At 32.7% G+C, this 15,998-nt stretch overlaps 2 protein-coding genes across 3 annotated transcripts; one reads left to right on the forward strand and one right to left on the reverse strand.

Moving 5' to 3' along the window:
- Positions 1 to 1,344: 1,344 nt before the first annotated feature.
- LOC107418384 (uncharacterized) lies at positions 1,345 to 5,921 on the reverse strand. 2 transcript variants are annotated; one of them, XM_060813959.1, is made up of 2 exons: positions 5,559 to 5,921; positions 1,345 to 4,479 (listed from the first exon to the last, which is right to left on the reverse strand). In XM_060813959.1, the coding sequence occupies exon 2, from the start codon at positions 4,462 to 4,464 to the stop codon at positions 1,471 to 1,473; it is 2,994 nt and encodes a 997-aa protein (XP_060669942.1). In that variant the 5' UTR covers positions 4,465 to 4,479; positions 5,559 to 5,921; the 3' UTR covers positions 1,345 to 1,470. The 2 variants fall into 2 exon arrangements, with proteins under 2 accessions (XP_060669942.1, XP_015882567.3); XM_016027081.4 differs by having other exon boundaries at positions 1,345 to 4,527.
- Positions 5,922 to 9,129: 3,208 nt separating this feature from the next.
- Positions 9,130 to 15,718, forward strand: LOC107418458 (probable phospholipid-transporting ATPase 4). The gene is given in 11 exon segments (XM_060820096.1): positions 9,130 to 9,543; positions 10,958 to 12,429; positions 12,529 to 12,642; positions 12,756 to 13,032; positions 13,172 to 13,260; positions 13,508 to 13,592; positions 13,787 to 13,996; positions 14,182 to 14,307; positions 14,403 to 14,501; positions 14,629 to 14,820; positions 14,942 to 15,718. Coding segments are annotated over 11 exon segments (3,780 nt in total). The 3' UTR covers positions 15,644 to 15,718.
- Positions 15,719 to 15,998: the final 280 nt, after the last annotated feature.

Below are 15,998 nucleotides of genomic sequence, written 5' to 3' on the forward strand. Positions count from 1 at the left end.
TTTTTTAATATCTAAATTAATTATGACTTTCTTCGATCTAATTTTCTTTAAAATTGGATTAAAGTATAATTTAAAATTTCGTTCAGTGCCACTATGTTTAATGTGGTATTAAACATCATTAGTATATTCTTTTAATATAAAAATAGTTTTTTTATTTTTTTGGGTAAATAATATAAAAATATAGTTGGTAATAGAAAACATTGTATATAACATAAACTTTGAAATTTTTCCCCAAATAATAAAAAAAAAAAAAAAAAAAAAAAAAAAAACGTAAACTTTGAAAAGCACGAAAAGTATGGAGAGCAAACTGCATACACTTTGACATGAAGAAACGAAGTTAATTGCCACAATGATTGAGCCATCTCGGATACAGGATACTCCTTGCCTAACGTTATAAAGTGCACCAACATAGCATGCCGAAATAACAGAGAGTAAAAATTTACTGTTTTTTCATACAATAATTTTGAATTCAAATTTTATTCCAAATAAAACTATAGTATAAACGATAGGACAATTGACAAGACATAAAATAAAGAATAAATAATCTTATATAGTATGTGTCATAAATATGTATCTTAGATAATTATACTATGTATTTAATATAAAAATCTTTATTTATGATGAAATGATGTAAAGATAAAAATTTTATTACATAAATACTTTATTATTGTACTAATATATAAAGGTGTAATATTTATTATGTGTGATATCTAAATGTACATGTGGTACAGTAAATAGTATCAATCTTGTTTATATAACGGAGTTCGTAAAATCAGTTGTAACTTTTTATTTATATGAATAAAATTTCTTTAGTATTTTTTTTCTTTGCAAAAAGTCATAATAAAAGAAATTTAAGTTGTAAGAAGTTGCAAGATCATAGGGACATAAAGAATGTAAATGTAAATGCTGGCTTTGAAAATGCTACTATGAGACACATTTTTTGGCTTTGAATTGAGAATATAAACGCTGGCTTTGTGATCATCATACTTTGGCTGAGTCTAGTTTTATTACTTATGTGAAATGTCAAATAAATCAAATGAACACAAATAAATAATCAGAATTTTAAATACTCCTGCAGTCCTGCGTGATTGGTCCAAAAGATTAAAAAAAAAAAAGATAAATAAAAATAAATTAAAAAAAAAAGTGTTCCTGGATCACTTGATCAAAGTATCAAGGCATTCTTAATAAATATATTAGTTCTACATGAACGGTTTTTATATGTAGGTAACCCAATATTAACACTTTGTTAGGTCTTCACACAAGAAAGAATGGGATTGAGTGCATGCAAAGTGCATAAATGCCAGAATAATTTAGTCAATATGAGAAAATAGGAAACTTTTGAAATGCAGGAGAATCTTTTTCTGTGGTAAAAAAAATGGTTTAGAAAATCCCCGATTGGTATACAATAAGTTTCACTTGAGAATTTTGTATTAATTTTGGAGTAAATTTTGCTTACAAGAAATATAAAAACTATAGAGAAGTATGTATTTCAACATTAGCAAGAAGTCTTGTTAGTTTGCTAAGAGTTTCGCGAGCGGATATGGTGTCCGGATGATCTTCACCGCAAATAGAAGTTCTAATAAATACAGCCTTCCTAATTAGATCATCCCCTATGTCAAATAGTCCCCCTTTTATCATTAACTTGGCCCTAGTTTCCAAAACTGTGGCTCTTGATAGTGCCAACTCCTGCCAAAGGCAAGGATTTAACTGAGCATTAGTCCGAATAGGCCTCCAGCAAAGTGATCTGTCTAACAACTTCTCAACTGGCATAACAAACGCTTGGTCTGCCTCTTCCAAGGCATTGGTACACAGTCGAAGGAGTTCGAGAGCAGCACTGCACCTAGAGAATGTAATAAATGTTCGGATTGAAAGAGGCAAGACCACTTCCTTGACAACGTATAGCAAATCCGGCACCTTGAGCTCAACAACCACAGGGTCATTACCAAATCCAAATAACAAGAAACATGCTGCCCAAATGTGTTCTGCATGCTGAGTTATTGATCCACGATTGATGATAGCTTGAACCATGGCTTGTGGAGCTCCACTTGCTCCTCTCTTGCGAGCATAAAGCTTGATGAGCTCATTGACATATATGTAACTTTGCTTGGTACCGCTCCTTGCAATATTAAATCTTAACAACATGGATGATGCTTCAACTTTCGATCTCTTGGTGTATGATGAAGCAAGACTGCAAGTTAAAGAATGCAACAATTTTCTTACCAAACGGGTCTTTCTATGCTTTTTTGGAATCTTATGAGCAGCTAGGGCTAACAAAGAAACAGGAATTGCACAAGGTGCAAACCAACCACTTGCCAGGACCATTCTGGTTGCCAAACTCCTTGGTGCATCTGCATGATCAAATATTGAGAAACACACCTCTAAGAGTTGGAACAGGAAAATGTTCCGCCTCAATGAATGAGCTTGCTTACCACTCCATATCAGCCCCTTCAAGGGCATTCTATTAGTGGTCTCCAATAGTCTACTTGGAGTTATAGGAAGCTCAGACAATATTGCACCAACAATTGCAAGCCCCAATGTTGACCTTCCTAGTTTCTCCTCAATAACTCTTAGAGCATTGATTTCTGCAATTGAATAATCTTTTACAGTTCCCTGCATTAGTGACATTGCTTCAACCTCAGATAAGTATGAGAGTTTCAAAGGTTCCAAATTCATCACACGAGGAAGGCGCGTTGATATTATTATGTGGGTCTCTCCACCAAAACGGGGAAGAAGATCCATTACAAGTTTGTGATCCCACCAGTCCTTTTCACTCTCTAAGTTATCAATTACCACCAGAAAAGGTATGTTCCTCATGAGCACTTTGCGTACTGTAGATATGGCAGTCTCTTCCTGCTCTTCAAAATTTTTAGTGCTGCTTTCCTTGGAAAAATTTTCAAGCCCCACATCAACTTCTAAAAATGACCAGAGATTAAGATAGTTCTGCCTAATATACCTGCTTTCCCCGCCTACCCATAAGACCATCTTGTACCTCTGGCGATATCTGTAAGCAAATTCCAGAAGAAGCTCTGTCTTGCCAATTCCTGAGTCTCCAGACACACAAGCAATCCCCTTCCCATACAGAATCTTCATTGATCTTTTTCTTCTTGCATACTTCCCACCAATTTTTGGCCTTGGCTGGTGTTGCCTTTGAGGAAGTCCAGTACTATGCATCTCAATTTCCTTTTCTGATTCCTTCCATACAACTGGTTCTTTCCCCTTACTCTTGCCAGTCTCGAACTGCCAATCCCTCGGCTTTTCCTCACATGAACTGTTATTACACCACCCAATTGCCAAATTCTTTCGCCTCGGTTTAGCCTTAAGCTCAACATAATCTCTTTCTGAATCTCCAATAACATCACCAAAAAGTATAAACTCTAGCTCAGACAGTTCTTTCTTCCTACCAATGAAATTCTGGTTTCGAGAGAAAGGGAACTCCTCTTTCTCCACTTTCTCTCTCCACTTGGTTAACCGCTCTGCAACACTTCTCCTCCCTAATCTCATTGCTAATAATATGACAGCCCTGAATATACAATTTCTCCAGTTACCATCCTGGGCTTCAAGTTTCCACTCATCAACCCGACAAAGGCCATGAACAGCTTCCTTCCACTCCTTCTCCAAACCTCCGTACAAATTCCATAACTCTCCTCCATGTTTCTCCCACAGCTCCCCCTTCTTCTCAACTATATCCCTGACAAGGCAATCACCAGGATTCAGATCAAAGAATATTGGGACCAGGTTCTTCTTACCTGAAAAAAATCGCACCTCTTCAATGGTATATGAATTTCGGAATGACTTCTTTGTGAGAATGACAACCCCATATGAAGAAGCATCCATAGCCTTCTCAACAAGTCCAAGTTTACGCGAGTTCCGACATCGAGCTCTATCAGATACAAAGCAACTAATCCCTTGAGCCTCCAATTCAGCACGGAGCCAATTAGCAAACCTGAGCAAACTTCGTTTGCGCCCGTGCAAGCCTATGAATATGTCACAGCTCCTCATTCTGTTAGAGGAAAGTGAAAATGGACCTGGTATAAATGAGGCTCCATGGTGTTTCTCATGCTTCTTCTGTCTTTCTCTGTGTCCAGAATAACCACAGCCATTGGCATTGCTGTAACTAGATTGGGTGCTGTTAAAGATGCCAGTTGAGGAACCTACACAATCAAACTTCTGGGAATTGCTGGAAATACACGTGGCTGGTGCTGGTGAAATGTCGGACAATGCATGCCTAACATTTGATACAATTTCAGGTTGAAGAATCCCAGAACTGCTAAGGGGATCAACACTTAATGGAAAGCTGTCACATGGAGCACCAGACCTTGTTGATTCAGATAATTGGAATGATGATGATCTTGGAGAGAAGAAAGGCGACTGATTCGCAGAAAAGAATGCTGAAGATGATGACGACATATCCCTTAAAGTGGTTGGCAAGGAACCAAACCTGCAGCTATCTTCTCCAGAAGCCATCCTTAAAAAAATGTCCTACATCCTCCAGATGCCAAAAATTATGCATGCACTTTAACTACAAATCTGAAATTGAAAATAGTTCTTTAGGCAGTTGCATTATTACACAATTTACAAGAAAGAAACTAAAAGTATGTGTAATATGTAATTGCTTCCAATGGTTAAGAAATTAAGACAGACATCTCAATACAATAACTGCCACTCTCACTGGAAAGATGATGAAAATTTTTAAATTTACTTTACAAACAATAAGGATGAGAAATAGGAAGCTTATTAGAATGTAAGCAGATTCTTAAACACAGTGGACCGCAAGTCTACAGACGTGAAGCATGAACAAGGGAATACAGCACAATTTCCAATTGGAAAATACAGAAGTAGTAAAGTATCTAATAAATAGAAGCCAACAACTGGGTCATAAAATATATAAACGAATGCCTACAAAACAATATGTTGAAGAAACCATGCCTTATTAAAGTTATGCTATATTTTGGTACTCCTTCCATCATCCATCAAATGAGCATTGTATTATATACCATTGCAGAATGCTCATATTACGAAACCATAAGACAGTTATACTATTAATATCTGAATCAAATCTGTACAAATATATAGTGAAAAAAAAAAAAATGCAAAAAAAGATTGCATTAATGGAGAAAGGGCAATATCATTTACTGTAACAAACATAAATAAACGTGGGAAACCGAAGAGGAAAAGAAAAGAAAGAAAGAAATAGAAAACCAAGCTGACCCACCATAAGGAAAATGAAATAAACCCACAGTATGTAAAAGAGGAAAGACAGAAAAAATGGAAGAACTAAAGCATTCTGTAGAAAGTGGAAGACTCATCCATCTAATTCAGTCAAATGTTGCACAGGTAAATTTCAGCTCAGCTACTATGACTAAACCCATAAAAAAAAAAATACAAAACCAATAAAAAAAACAAACCAACAAAAATGGGTCCTTTGTAATCGGAGAACATCAAAATCTTAAATGCCAAGGCTGATAAAAAATTACAGTATTTCCATCAACATAAAAAACAATAATGCAGAAAAAAAAAATGGCAGTCACCGGAATGCGAAACGGTTTTCCAGTACTTACATGTAGATTTAGGAGGTGTGAAAGCGCAAACTGGGTTTACAAAAACGAGTTGAAAGGAAAGTTCAGAGCAGCGCGGCAAATGCGAGGAAAACAATGTTTTTCTCTTTCTAGCTTTTTCTCTGTTTGTCTGTTGAAAGCCCAGAGCTGTGAATATATGATTGGCTATATATATTATATATATATATATATATTATATGGGCTTTTTGTTTTCAGTGTTTAATTTGTACCAACGCCAAAATTGAGAGAGAGAGAGTAAGCGAAGCAAAGTAGGAAATTGGCGCTGGGTTTTGTTCAGATTTGGAAATCTCTCTCTCTCACTACATCAGTGGAAAAAAGGTGTTTGGGCCATGGGAATACCGTTTCTTTTTCTTTCTTTCTTTCTTTTGAAAAAGAATAAATAAATAAATAAAATAGTATTTCAATAAATAAATAAATAGTGATAATAATTTATTATTATGGGCCTTAGGAAGCATGGCCAACAGTTTGGGCCACATAATCGGTTTCAAGTCCATTCCTTTTTCGTCCGTTTCTTTAAATAGATGGTGCTTTCAACTACTGTCCCTATTTTTTTTTTTTTGGCTGTTTTGTTTAGTCTAAAAGCTTCTGAATCTATTCGGCTATGTTTTCCCTTTTTTGTTTTCAGAAATAGCTTTCAAAATAGAGAAGAAAAAGATTGTTTTGCAAAACTAATATGTGTTTGACAAACTCTTTTCTATCTCTTTCTCTCTTTTTTTTTTTTTTTTTTTTTTTTTGGTGAAAGAAATAGAAAAATTTATCCTTGTTCTTCTACAATTATGAAGTGGGAGTCCCTTTACCGATAAATTGTTCTTCCATAGTTTATAATTTTCTTTAAAAGATCTTTTTTATTATTTTTGTTTTTCAAATTTTTTTCAAAAACTAGTCATGGCCAAACATCTCATATATAATTTAGAGAACAATTTTCTATTTTTGAAAACAGATTTTCAAAATAGATGGTCCAACACTCCTCGTAAATGTGATTAATTTAAATTGTTTAGGTATCGTTTGCTAACCTGTACAGTTTTTATTTTTTGTCTTTATTTATTTATTTATTTATTTTGCAATTTGGTGTCGTTTCTTTATTTTAATTGTTTATTAGTTAGTTAGTGGCTGTTATAGTTTATTAAATATATTATTAAACTATAACTGTAAAAAAAAAAAAAATCAAATATTAAAAATCAACACAATTTAACACAATTTTAAATTGTGTTTTATTTTTTATTTATATATCTTTTTCATTTTACATTTATAACTAATAAGGATATTTAATTACTTTCCACTAATATTCATAAATTATTAAAGTAAGCAATCTATTAAAAAAAAAACAAAAATAAAAAACAAAAACTAAATACCTTTAATTTTTTCTTTTTTAATATTGGAATTGAGGGATACAAATTCAATCCCATTTTCTTAAAAAACAATAGCTTTACAGTTTATTAAGCTGGCTATGTGAGTAACTACTTAGGATGATAAAAGTGTGTGGTATGCATATATACAAAAAAATAACTTCCCAAGTATATATTTTAGGTGAAATCCCTTATTAAATAAAATAAAACAAAAAAAAAGAAAAAAGAAAAGAAAAGAAATCTCTTATTAACTTAAAACAAGTTATATTAAAAGTTAAATTTAAGCAGGAAAAAAAAAAAAAAAACAGAGCTATGAATATATCATATAATTTTATAATTAGACACGCAAACAAGGAGATTGGAGAAGGCATTCAATAAATTAACTAAACAAATCCACCTTGCAAATTACAACTTCTTGAACAATGGTAAAATTGTCAATGGTGATGAGTCATACATATATATATACATTTATTTCTTCAAATTGTATATACTCCATGTGGGTGGAGGTTGGCAATCCAAATTTCTTTCAATCTGGTCTTGAATTTGATCCAAATTATATTGGCATTAAACAATTCATGATATATATTCTATGGGGAAAAATCAGCAGCTAGCTTTAAATATAACGAATATTTTAAGTGATATTCCCAAAGTAAGAAAAAGTTAATCACATATATTGTCCATAAAAAGCTCCATCGAATGCACATTCATTGCTTGTAAATAATATTCAATTTAAAAACACACCAATGGGCTCGTTGACTTGTATAGTATAATTCATTCACTTTCCAATTCTCGAATTTTGAGGCATTTTTGACATTTGCAAATACCATGGGCTACATGCTGTCCACCCAAAAAAATAGAAAAATACCAGGGACTATATATATATATAGGCAGAGCCGAAATCAAATTAACTTGTACTCTAATAAAAAACTGTTTCACAAGCTTATCTTTCAATTTTTATTATTTCATTTATAAAAATATTTTCAAAAGACAATTACCCTTTTAATTAACTAGCACAGTTATATGATCTTCTCATCTTGTATCAAGAACTTAATTTTGAAAGGGAAAAAAATAAAAAATAAAAACAACTTATGCATTTCTCTATATATCCATATATATATATATATATTTTATATAAAATGAATTAACAATGAATTGGGAGGTGGGCTATAAAATTAAAATGGCATTGGAATGGGTATAACTGGTCAAAGTTAATTGTTTAGATAGTAGAAAAATATTGTAGCAAAAATGAAATTTAAGATCTACAATTTAGAAGACATCATTATTAAAATTAAAAAAAAAAAGGTCTACAATTTAGAATAGTTTTACTTTAAAAATCTAGAACTTAAGAAATGAATTAAGCTTAATGTAATACTTTAAATTCTTAATACAATAAAATTGGGGTGTATATATATATATATATGTAAACCTATAAACCACATTTGCTTGTTAGTTGCTACAGTCCTTGTGAAGTTTACAATTAAAAACTATTAATATATATATATATATATATATCAAAATAAACTATAGTTGTACCTAAGTGCAAGCTGGATATTAGCCTATTACAAATTTAAGGCAAACGGAGTTTACGAAACTTTCTTAATTTCACTCCTTGAATGTAAAAGGAATAAATTTGATAATTGACCAAACTCACACTTACGCACTAGCTCAAAACTATATATAACTTTAAAATTCACCCAAAAAAAAAAATAATAATAATAATAATAAAATAAACTATACCATTAAATATTACAGTGAGATGGTGCATAAGACAGATTCAGATAGATATACAAAATTAAATGGTAGCGTCAAGTACGGCAAAGGAAAGGCCTGCTTGATCCCAAAAACTCCAAAATCTCTGCATTGGAAGTCTCTCTCTCTCTCTCTCTCTCTTTCTCTCTCACAAGAACATCATCATTAGTCAATGTGAAAGGCCGCCGGGGGAGGAGGAATACATAAATAAAAGACTCGCATACAAAGACACAAAAGCAGACAAACAACAAAATTACAACTTCACACAAACACAATTAGCTTTGTTTAGTCTTTGCATACAATGCCATGTATTATATCTTAGTTCCAACTACCTAGCTAGCTTCATCAAATTTCAGATGGCTTTGAATTAATTGATGATATTCTTCTTCTTCTTCTTCTTCTTATTCTACTTTCACGATGAAAAGTAGCTAGTGTTACTCGTCAAAGTAGTACTGAAAATGGCATCAGGTTCATCATCATCATCATCAGCTGGGACAAGAAAGGGGAAGATCAGATGGAGCAAATTGTATTCGTTTTCGTGCTTTCGACCGAGCATCAATGGGGATGTTGTCGGTCAGCCAGGGTTTTCGAGGGTGGTATTCTGCAATGAGCCTCATCTTCACAAGGACAAGCCATTCAAGTATCCAAAAAACCATGTATCAACCACCAAATACAACGTGTTGAGTTTTCTTCCCAAAGCACTTTTCGAGCAGTTCAGGAGAGTTGCCAATCTTTATTTTCTCTTGGCCGCTGTTTTGTCCATTACATCTTTGACTCCTTTTAATCCTATAAGTTTGATTGCTCCTTTAGTCTTTGTTGTTGGGGTTAGCATGCTTAAAGAGGCTGTGGAAGATTGGCACAGATTTTTGCAGGTAAATTAATTAACATCAACCAATTTAATTAATTATAACATTTTTTTCCTCTAATTTTGTTTTGCTTCTTAGATCTTAGTGTGTTTGGCCTCCTTTGCTTTTATTTGTGTCAATAAAAAAAAAGAAAAAAAAAGAGTTTTCTTTGTGGAACTGGAAGAGAATGAAATTTAGTTATTATTATTCCAAAAGCTGTGTTGTTTTATATTTTCTTTAGAGTTGATTTCCTAGCTACCTATATATCACAAACATATTAATGTTCTATCTGCTTTATACTTGATTTAATTATTTATTAGTATATTTAATTTCTTGATATATAGGGAAAATGTATATATTATTGGTGCTAGGCATGTTGCAATTGCATATATATAGCTGCGTACTTAAATTATATATAATATTGACATGAATTAGCTGATCATTTTACCTTTCCTATCAAAGCAAGCATGAACTTCTTAAATTTCAATATCAACGATAAAAATACCCTAATAAGCCGGGAAGATATTATATAAGCAACAAAATTTTAGAAGAAATTAATAGGGGTAGCTGGTGGAAAAACTGAAAAACTCAAATAGTGGTAGCATGTTGAGCCAACTAACTAATTCAAATAGTGCTTAATTGGCCAGCTAGCTATTAATACATTTTTATTACTCAAGTTCTACGTTTTACTTAGTTAGAGATTTTTTTTTTTTTTTTTTTAAAGATACTTAGTTAGAGATCTGAACGTGTTGGACTTTTATAGTATACATTGAAGGATTCGGAAATTAGTAGCAGGGTCTAAACTCTAAGTGAAAGAAGTTGATAATAGCTAGAGGTTGACAAATGTATTAAATTCTATATATTATAAGCACAACTTTTCAAACCACTAGGATGATTAATAAAAGACTAAAAGTAATATATGCATTTTCTACTTAAATAATAGGAGATTTCTTTTAGAAAATATATCCACTAGGATATTTCATTCAATTAGCTTTCACTTATTTAATAAATTGTCTTATATTAATGTGACAATTTCATATATATATATATATATATAACATTTTCTTGCATTGATATTATTATTATTTAATTTTTTAATTAACTATATATTAATTTTAAATTTAAGAATACATTTTAACTATATACCAATAAAGAATCCCCCACCTCCAAGATAAGGAAAAAAAAAACAAAATATATATATATATATATATCTCTATATCTATATCTATATATATGTCGAATATTCTTTTAACATAGAGTATGTAGGATAGGTTTGCCATGTTACTATCAGTGAACATCATATAAACCTTTCAATTTGCATATGCAATTTCTCATATATATTAATATAGATAGATGCTTATGCATATACACATATATATATATATATATATATTTATTTATAGATATATGTATATATTGCTGAATAAAATTTGTACTGCAGGATTTGAATGTGAATTCAAGAACAGTGCACGCACATGTTGGAGACGGCATATTTGTGAAAAAGCCATGGAAAGATCTCTGTTCAGGTGACATTGTGAAAGTAAACAAGAATGAATATTTTCCATGTGATCTCCTCCTTTTGTCTTCAAGCTTTGAAGATGGTGTTTGTTATGTAGAAACCATGAACCTTGATGGAGAAACCAATCTCAAGATAAAAAGATCATTAGAAGCTACACTTGGCTTAGACAAAGATGAACAATTCAATGAATTCAGAGCCATTGTTCGCTGTGAGGATCCAAATCCTCACCTCTATACCTTTGTTGGCAATTTAGAGTTCAAAAATGAATCATATCCTTTATGTCCTACACAACTACTTCTAAGAGATTCAAAACTTCGCAACACAGATTACATTTATGGAGCAGTGATCTTCACTGGTCCTGATACAAAAGCAGTGAGAAATTCGACCATGTCTCCATCCAAGCGAAGCCGGATTGAAAGAAAGATGGATCATGTTATCTACTTTCTTTTCTCACTACTGGTTTTGATTTCATTGATAACTGCAACCGGGTTTGCTTTCCTTTGGAATTCTGAGATTCATAAATGGTGGTACCTTCGTTTGCAAGGCAGTGATGATGATCGATTCTATAAGCCATCTAAGCCTTTTGTATCTGGTTTCTCGCAGTTCATAAGAGCACTTATATTGTATGGCTATTTGATCCCAATTTCACTATATGTGTCCATTGAAGTTGTTAAAGTTCTACAAGCCATGCTAATCAACAAGGATATGGAATTGTATGATGAAGTAACAGGGAAATCAGTTCGTGCTCGAACATCAAATTTGAATGAAGAACTTGGTCAGGTAGAGATGATTTTGTCAGATAAAACTGGGACTTTGACATGTAACCAGATGGAATTTAGGAAATGCTCAATTGCTGGTGTTTCATATGGGGGTGATATCAATGAAGTTGATCTTGCAGTATCAAAACGGATGAATGTCGACTTGGAAGCATATCAATTTAGTATGCATCAGAAATCAGATTCAACTGAAAGCTTTGAAAGGTTTGAGTTCTCTGTTGCAGATATAAAGACTCAAATGGAAGCTCTTGGGGACCAAAAGAATGTGCAGAATTCAATTACAGAAAACTCAAGAATTTCGAATCTCGGGAAAGAATCTGTCATAAAAGGTTTCAACTTTAGGGATAGTAGACTTATGGACAAGAAGTGGATAGCAAGCAGAACAAATTTATTTGATGTAAAAATGTTTTTTAGAGTCATGGCCTTGTGTCACACAGGCATACCTATTGAAGATAATGCAATTAATAATAAGTTCAAGTATGAGGCAGAGTCACCAGAAGAAGTATCATTTCTGATTGCTGCACAAGAATTCGGGTTCCAATTCATGCGGAGAACTCAATCGACAATGCTTCTTAAGGAATTTGATAATTCTGATAAAGAAGTGAAGAGGTAATTCATTCCCCACTACAACAATTTCTTGGTGTTAAAATTAATATCTTTTCATTACTAGTTTTGTTTATTATATATAGTTTTATTAATACAATTGAAATTTATTTGCAGGGAATATAAGCTTTTAAATCTTTTGGAATTCAGTAGCTCAAGGAAGAGAATGTCTGTTATAGTAAGAGATGAAGAAGGTCAAATTTTTCTCCTTTGCAAAGGTGCAGATAGGTATGTCATATCATACAGAAGAAGATATCTTAAGCCTCTTCTAAGTACTAATTCTGAAATTTTTTTAATAGATACAAATTTGGTAATCTCATTTAAAATTTTTTGTTTTACAGCATAATCTTCGATAGGCTTGCTGATGATGGTAGATCATACCAAGAGGCAACAACCTCACACCTTTCAAATTATGCAGAAGATGGTTTTCGAACACTAGCATTTGCATATAGGAGACTTGAGTCCACCGAATACGAACATTGGAACAAAATGTTTACGGAGGCAAAGACAACAATTGGTCCTGAAAGAGATGAGTTGCTAGAGAAAGCATCTGAAATGATTGAAAAGGACTTGATTTTGTTAGGTGCTGCTGCTGTTGAAGACAAGTTACAGAAAGGGGTTCTGTCTCTATCTCTGTCTCTGTGTCTTTATGTCTCTTTGTATATGTGTTTCTATGATAAATGTCTCACTAAACATGTATTAAGCTTTTCCCTATGATTGCTATTTGCTAACTCTCTTTTTTGTATCCATGTATCAGGTTCCTGAATGTATCGATAAACTTGCCCAAGCAGGGATCAAAATATGGCTACTTACCGGGGACAAGAAGGAAACTGCAATAAATATTGGGTAAACCTCTGTTTGGACATCTACTTAGAAACAGCTGGTTTATGTTCTAAAAGACATAAAATTGTTAGTAAAATGAAAAAAAAAAAAAAAAGTATTTTAGTGCATGACCAAACAGATAGTGCATTCATGTTATTGCAAGTCATACAGTACTTACAAGTAATAAAGACTTGAATTGAAGCTGAAATGCTCTTTCTTATTTTCCTTTAATTTGCTTGTTTTCCATGCCTTCTTCTTCCCAATTTGGCAGGTTTGCTTGCAGTTTACTTAGGCAAGACATGAATCAATTTCATTTGACCTTGGCCAATGAAACAACAAGCAATTATCAATTGAAGGTGAAAATTCAATTCATAAATCCAAGGGCAATTTATATATCTTTTTAATTGAGATTTAAAAAAAAAAAATTATGGGCCTAAATTTTCTTTTTCACAACAGATTTCTTGGGGAAAAAAAAAAATGGTATTTTTTAAACATGATGTTCAGCAGAAGCTAAGTTGATAATAACAGGTTTTGTTTTTCTAGTTTTCAGGCAATGAAAGAAGATATTTTAAACCAACTTGAAAATTTCTACAAAGTGATGCATGAAGAAAACATTAAAGGGTCACCATTATCTTTGGTGATAGATGGAAAAGCTCTTGAGGTTGCTTTGAAAAGTGATGTCAAGGACCGGTTTTTACAGTTGGCTGTGAACTGTGCTTCTGTTATTTGCTGCAGGGTTTCACCAAAACAGAAAGCTTTGGTAATTATGTCCATCTCTTTTTTCATTGCTTCACTTAGTAAAAGGCTAGTACAATTCCGAGACCTTAACTTCTTGAAAACTTTCCAATTTGTTACTCGTTGACGAATTTCTACAGTTTTGCACTTTGTTAGTAATATAGATATATTTTTCCAATATGAGTGAGTCACACAAGCATGGAATTTCAGATTACGCAGTTAGTAAAGGAATATACTGGCAAGACAACACTGGCTATTGGGGATGGAGCAAATGATGTTGGCATGATTCAAGAAGCTGACATTGGAGTTGGAATCAGTGGCATGGAAGGAATGCAAGTAAGCCTTTGTACTTGGTAACAATGGTTGATTTCTACTCCAACTTATTTATTGTGTTTCTAAATGTTTATTAACGAAACACCATATTTATACAGGCAGTCATGGCCAGTGACTTCTCATTGCCTCAATTCAGATTTTTAGGCAGATTACTTATAGTTCATGGACACTGGTGTTACAAGAGAATTTCCAAAATGGTAAGTCTTTCAAATGAAACACAATTTATAATTTTACTATATAGGTTTGGCAATTAATTACTCTGTTCTTCTACTATGGTATAGTACTTGCTCCAAAACTGAATCAAAATTCTCTCTATGAATGCAGATTCTATACTTTGTATACAAGAATGTTGCATTTGGCCTTACTCTGTTCTACTATGAATTGTACACAAGTTTCTCTGGAGAGGTCTTGTACGATGATTGGTACATGACATTGTTTAATGTCATTTTGACATCTTTGCCAGTCATATCATTAGGTGTTCTCGAGCAGGATGTTTCTTCAGAAGTGTGTCTTGAGGTGAAAAAAAAATACTTCCAACATGATCTATGTGGGATATTATTTTAGTTTTTTGGAGGTTTTGAATTTACTCATTTCCTAGATAAAGTTTTAATTGTATAACACATTTTCCACATTGCAGTTTCCATCACTTTACCAACAAGGCCAAAGGAACATATATTTCAATTGGAGCGGCATAATGGGATGGATACTAAACGGTGTTGTTTCATCTCTAGTCATTTTCCTTGCAAACATGTACATACTCTCCCCGGCTGCATTCGAAGAAGAAGGACATGTCGCGGACCTAGCACATCTCGGTGCAACCACATACACATGCATAATATGGACGGTTAATTGCCAGATTGCTCTAATCATAAGTCACTTCACTTGGATTCAACATCTTTTCATATGGGGTAGCATATTACTATGGTACATTTTCATGTTCGTGTATGGTGCACTACCTCATGCCTACTCTCAACGTGGGTTTCGAATTTTAACCGAATCTCTAGGACTTGCACCGATGTATTGGATGGTCACATTGCTTGTTGTGGTTGTTTCTCTTCTTCCATACTTCATACATGTTGTCATTCAGAGGTCATTCTATCCCATGGATGATCATGTGCTCCAGGAAATGAAGTACTCGAGGAATGACGTGTTTAACAATCAAATGTGGCAGAGAGAACAGAACAATTCCAAGAAGTTGACACAGATTGGATTTTCTGCAAGAGTTGATGCTAGGATTCTATATCTGCGAGAGCATTTGCATCAGAAGAAAACTTTGATATATAGATCAGTGACAAGTAGTCCAATTTATAAATCATTGACAAATAGTCCATTGTTCTAATAGGTGTGATTTATTGTTATTTTTTTAATTCATTTTGTATCTTTTCGTTGGTTAATGATCTTCTATATAATTTTCACTCTAAGAGCTATATAATTAGGAACTTATTTACATTTACTTCATTATGTTTTCCTATACGTGACGCTTATAAATTGAAGGTGTATTTTCTCTGTATGAATGATTAACAAAACCAATTGAAAGAGTTATATTATATGCACTAGCATAGTAACATAACCAGTTAATGTTAATTCATTTTATTTACGAACCTTCTTAATTATTCATGTTTTGGGGAGCTTTATATATATATATATATGTATATATTAATCTTAAGACATAGTTACAACCGAAAATTTTAGAC

The sequence above is a fragment of the Ziziphus jujuba genome, chromosome 1, assembly GCF_031755915.1.
Source record: "Ziziphus jujuba cultivar Dongzao chromosome 1, ASM3175591v1".
Lineage (NCBI taxonomy): Eukaryota > Viridiplantae > Streptophyta > Magnoliopsida > Rosales > Rhamnaceae > Ziziphus > Ziziphus jujuba.